General features: G+C 31.9%; 1 protein-coding gene across 1 annotated transcript; it reads right to left on the bottom strand.

Annotated features, from left to right (window-relative positions):
* Positions 1-254: 254 nt before the first annotated feature.
* Positions 255-590, bottom strand: LOC104803468. Its single transcript, XM_010527399.1, has one exon. The coding sequence runs from the start codon at positions 588-590 to the stop codon at positions 255-257; it is 336 nt and encodes a 111-aa protein (XP_010525701.1).
* Between the last annotated feature and the right edge of the window lie 2863 nt (positions 591-3453).

Below are 3453 nucleotides of genomic sequence, written 5' to 3'. Positions count from 1 at the left end.
CATAAGCAACCTTCCTTCCTCTTGAACACACATGTTCAACAGTTCGTTGATCGACCATTTATCCTTATGTGTGTTGTAAGAGATCTTGAAGGGTCCGTATTGCTGCGGCAAAGAGTTCAAAATGTAATGCACAAGGAAAGAGTCAGACATGGTAACCTCAAGTGTTTTGAGTTGAGCCGCTAAATCCCTCATTTGCATGATGTGTTCACGCACTCCTTTGGTACTGGTGAGCCTCAAAGTGGAAAACTTCATAATCAGGGTGCTCGCAATGCCTTATCTGAAGACTCAAATTGTTCATCAATAGCCTTCAGTAGCATACGGACATTGTCATACTGCTCGATCAAGCCCCGAATGCCAGATGAGATGTTTGTCTTTATGAACATAACGCTGAGGCGATTAGATCGCTCCCACCTTTCATAAAGTTCAATCTCCTCAAGCTCACTCTCCTCAGTAATCGGAGGCGGTTCGTCTTTCTGAATAGCATAGTCAATGTCCATCCACCCCAAATGAAGTAGGATTCTTTCTTTCCACACCTTATAGTTATCCCCTTTGAGCTCGGAAATATCGCATTTCATGTCGGAGACATTCATAGGTTGAAAAACTGCTCAAAACAGATCAATATATACATGCTTATGTTAATAAAATTAAGGCAACTTTATGTGATGTTTTACCAATGTAAAACCATTAACAATATGAATCATATGACATAAAAACTGTATGTGGGCTAAGTTTCTAATTCAAATAGATTCATTTAGCTTAATGATGAAACCATCAGATTATATTCATTTCTCAATCCCTATGGGTAAATCAAGAAACATAATCGACTTTTCACCCTAATTAATTACATAAATATAATAAAATTTCATGTAGGATAAATTTTATTATATCAATGTGATTAATTACAGTCAATGTCTTTAACTAAATATGATCCAATAACAAATTTATGTATAATTTTATTCTCATCAAATATGTTGTGGCAATCCTCTGGGTTGAATAAATTATACGGATCACAAGACATATATTAAATAAAGACAATATAACATCGAGAAATAGGTTTGGTCCCGTGGCTGTGCCTTCCCATACATAATCAAGGTTTTGGGTTCGAATGCACATGCAAATGTTTTAGGGTTCGAACCCATCTGAGTATGTCTATGTAATATTATTTATTTATTATTTTAATATTATATGTATGGCATGTACCGAAGCAAACCCTAAAACTTTCATTTCATGTTCTCTGAAGCTTCTTCCTTTCTTATGTCCGTCATTCTCCTCTGCCATTTTTTTTAATTTTGTTCTCCCACCTCCGACGACAATGGCGATTCCGGTGATAGTTTATAACCGACAACCATCACCGAATCGTCTCCATAAATGTCATCACGGAGATCGAAACCGAGAACAAAGACATTGCAGAGAACAAAGAAATGGCAGACAACAGAGTCAAAGGAACGAGAGCCATGATTTCAACAATTAAGGTATCTCTATTCTTGATAGTTTCTTAATGATTCTAACAATTGTTTTCTGTATTAATTTTAGTTAAAGAAAAAATTATTCCAATCATGTCAGATTTCATGAAAATTAACTATAAAAATACCGAAAATTCATGAACAACAAATTTTCAAGGCAGAGGATAAAACCTGCTCTGATACCAAATGTAAGTTTAAAATTCTTTAAACTCATCTAAGTCATGATCTTCAATATTCATCACTTTAACATACAAGATCATGAATGCGGAAATAAAATTCTGAATCAGAAAAACATACCTCCAGCCATTGAAATTCTTGAGTTCAAATATGAATTCTTCTAAGCTATAGCAATCACAAACGATGGTGTATTTGTTCTGTCTGTTTGCTTAGCCTAGGGATCCAGATTTATGCCCTTTTAATAGTTTTTTCCCCATCAGAAAAAACTGATATTTGACAGTTAATCACGCAGTTAACATTGAGTAAATATTGGACCACTGATCAACGTAGGAGTTTTCTAATATGGGAAGTTATTGAAAAACTTCCAACATAAAAATCAAGGTACATAATAGAAGAAAAATGAAAAAGTTTGCACTTCCAAAACTAAAAACAATCAGTTCTATTCACTTGAAAAAAAATGTTAAATACAACTTATTTTTTGTTAGAACCACACTCAAATATCATAGCGAGACAATCTGAAGATTTATGATTTCTATCGATCGATTTTAACCCGAGGGAGTTGATATTTTGGTATCAAATTATGCATTCAAGTGTAAGTTATTCAATTTTTAGTTTAACTTAATTGGATGGATAAGGCTTATATTATAGAGTTTCAAATTTTTTTTAATAAAATCATTTATCCGAATCCTAGAATGAATAATTATCTCACGTGTCGATAACTTAAATCATTTTTAATACCTATAGAATTATTTTATGACAAATGTTATTTTGACCACAATATACAAAGTAAATGAATTTTTCGAAAAGAATTGTGGATATTTTCTAGGATAAAAAATACAATTTTTAAATTATGACAAAATAACAGTATAGGGTTTTAATAGTCACAATATGCAAAGTATGTTTCGAAGAGAATCGTATAGATTTTTCTAGTACAAAAAAAGTTAAGGGTCTAAATTGTGACAAAATAAAAATATAAAGTTTAAATGGTCACAATATATATAAAGTACATGCTTTTTTTTTAAAGTATCTAATTGTATTAATTGTTCTAAGACAAAATAAAATATAGAGTTTAAATTACAAAAAATAAAAATACAAAGTTTTTTTGGCTATTTCTTATAACTTAAATGATAAGGGGAGAATATGAGATAGTAAATGGAATTGTGGAAAGATTAAAATCACTATATTGTTTGTCTCATAACAAAATTAATTAATGCAATCAAACAAATCCAAACAGACATCATCTTATCTGCTTTTGTAATTACTAGGATAACATTTTATTTTACAGCAAATTCACCGTTTTTATTTAATTATTTTTGGAGTGCGCCAATAAAACGTGTTTATTACGCGAGAAAAAACAAAAACATAGCAGTAATATTGAACTGAAGGTTTATCTGATTTACCCTTAATATCACTACAAAAAACATGTCATTTTCAACAGAAAAATCCGTTGAAAATGGCCTAAAATCCGTTGAAATTATACAATTTCAACGGATTTTCAACGGATAATTTCCGTTGCAATATCGTCGTTGAAAAAAATTATTCGTTGAAAACCGTTAAAAATATCAACGAAATTTCAACGGAATTATCCGTTGATATTTTCAACGGAATTTTCAAACGAAATCCGTTGATATTTTCAACGGAATTTTCAACTGAAATCCGTTGATATTTTCAACGGAATTTTCAACCGAAATCCGTTGAAAATTTAACGAAAAATTTTAAAACGTATTCTCCATCCCGGACTCATACTGCGACTGCGATTTGCCTCGACCCTTAACCCGTGTGACACCCGTAACCCGTCTCCCGCTCACGAGTT

Source organism: Tarenaya hassleriana, unplaced genomic scaffold (genome assembly GCF_000463585.1).
Source record: "Tarenaya hassleriana unplaced genomic scaffold, ASM46358v1 Cleome88, whole genome shotgun sequence".
NCBI classification, from domain to species: domain Eukaryota; kingdom Viridiplantae; phylum Streptophyta; class Magnoliopsida; order Brassicales; family Cleomaceae; genus Tarenaya; species Tarenaya hassleriana.
Note: the sequence above shows the minus strand (reverse complement) of the source record. Positions and strands in the feature narration are given on the sequence as shown.

Coding starts and splice junctions, on each gene's coding strand:
- LOC104803468 (XM_010527399.1), bottom strand. CDS start 590: ATGAATGTCTCCGACATGAAATGCGATATTTCCGAGCTCAAAGGGGAT.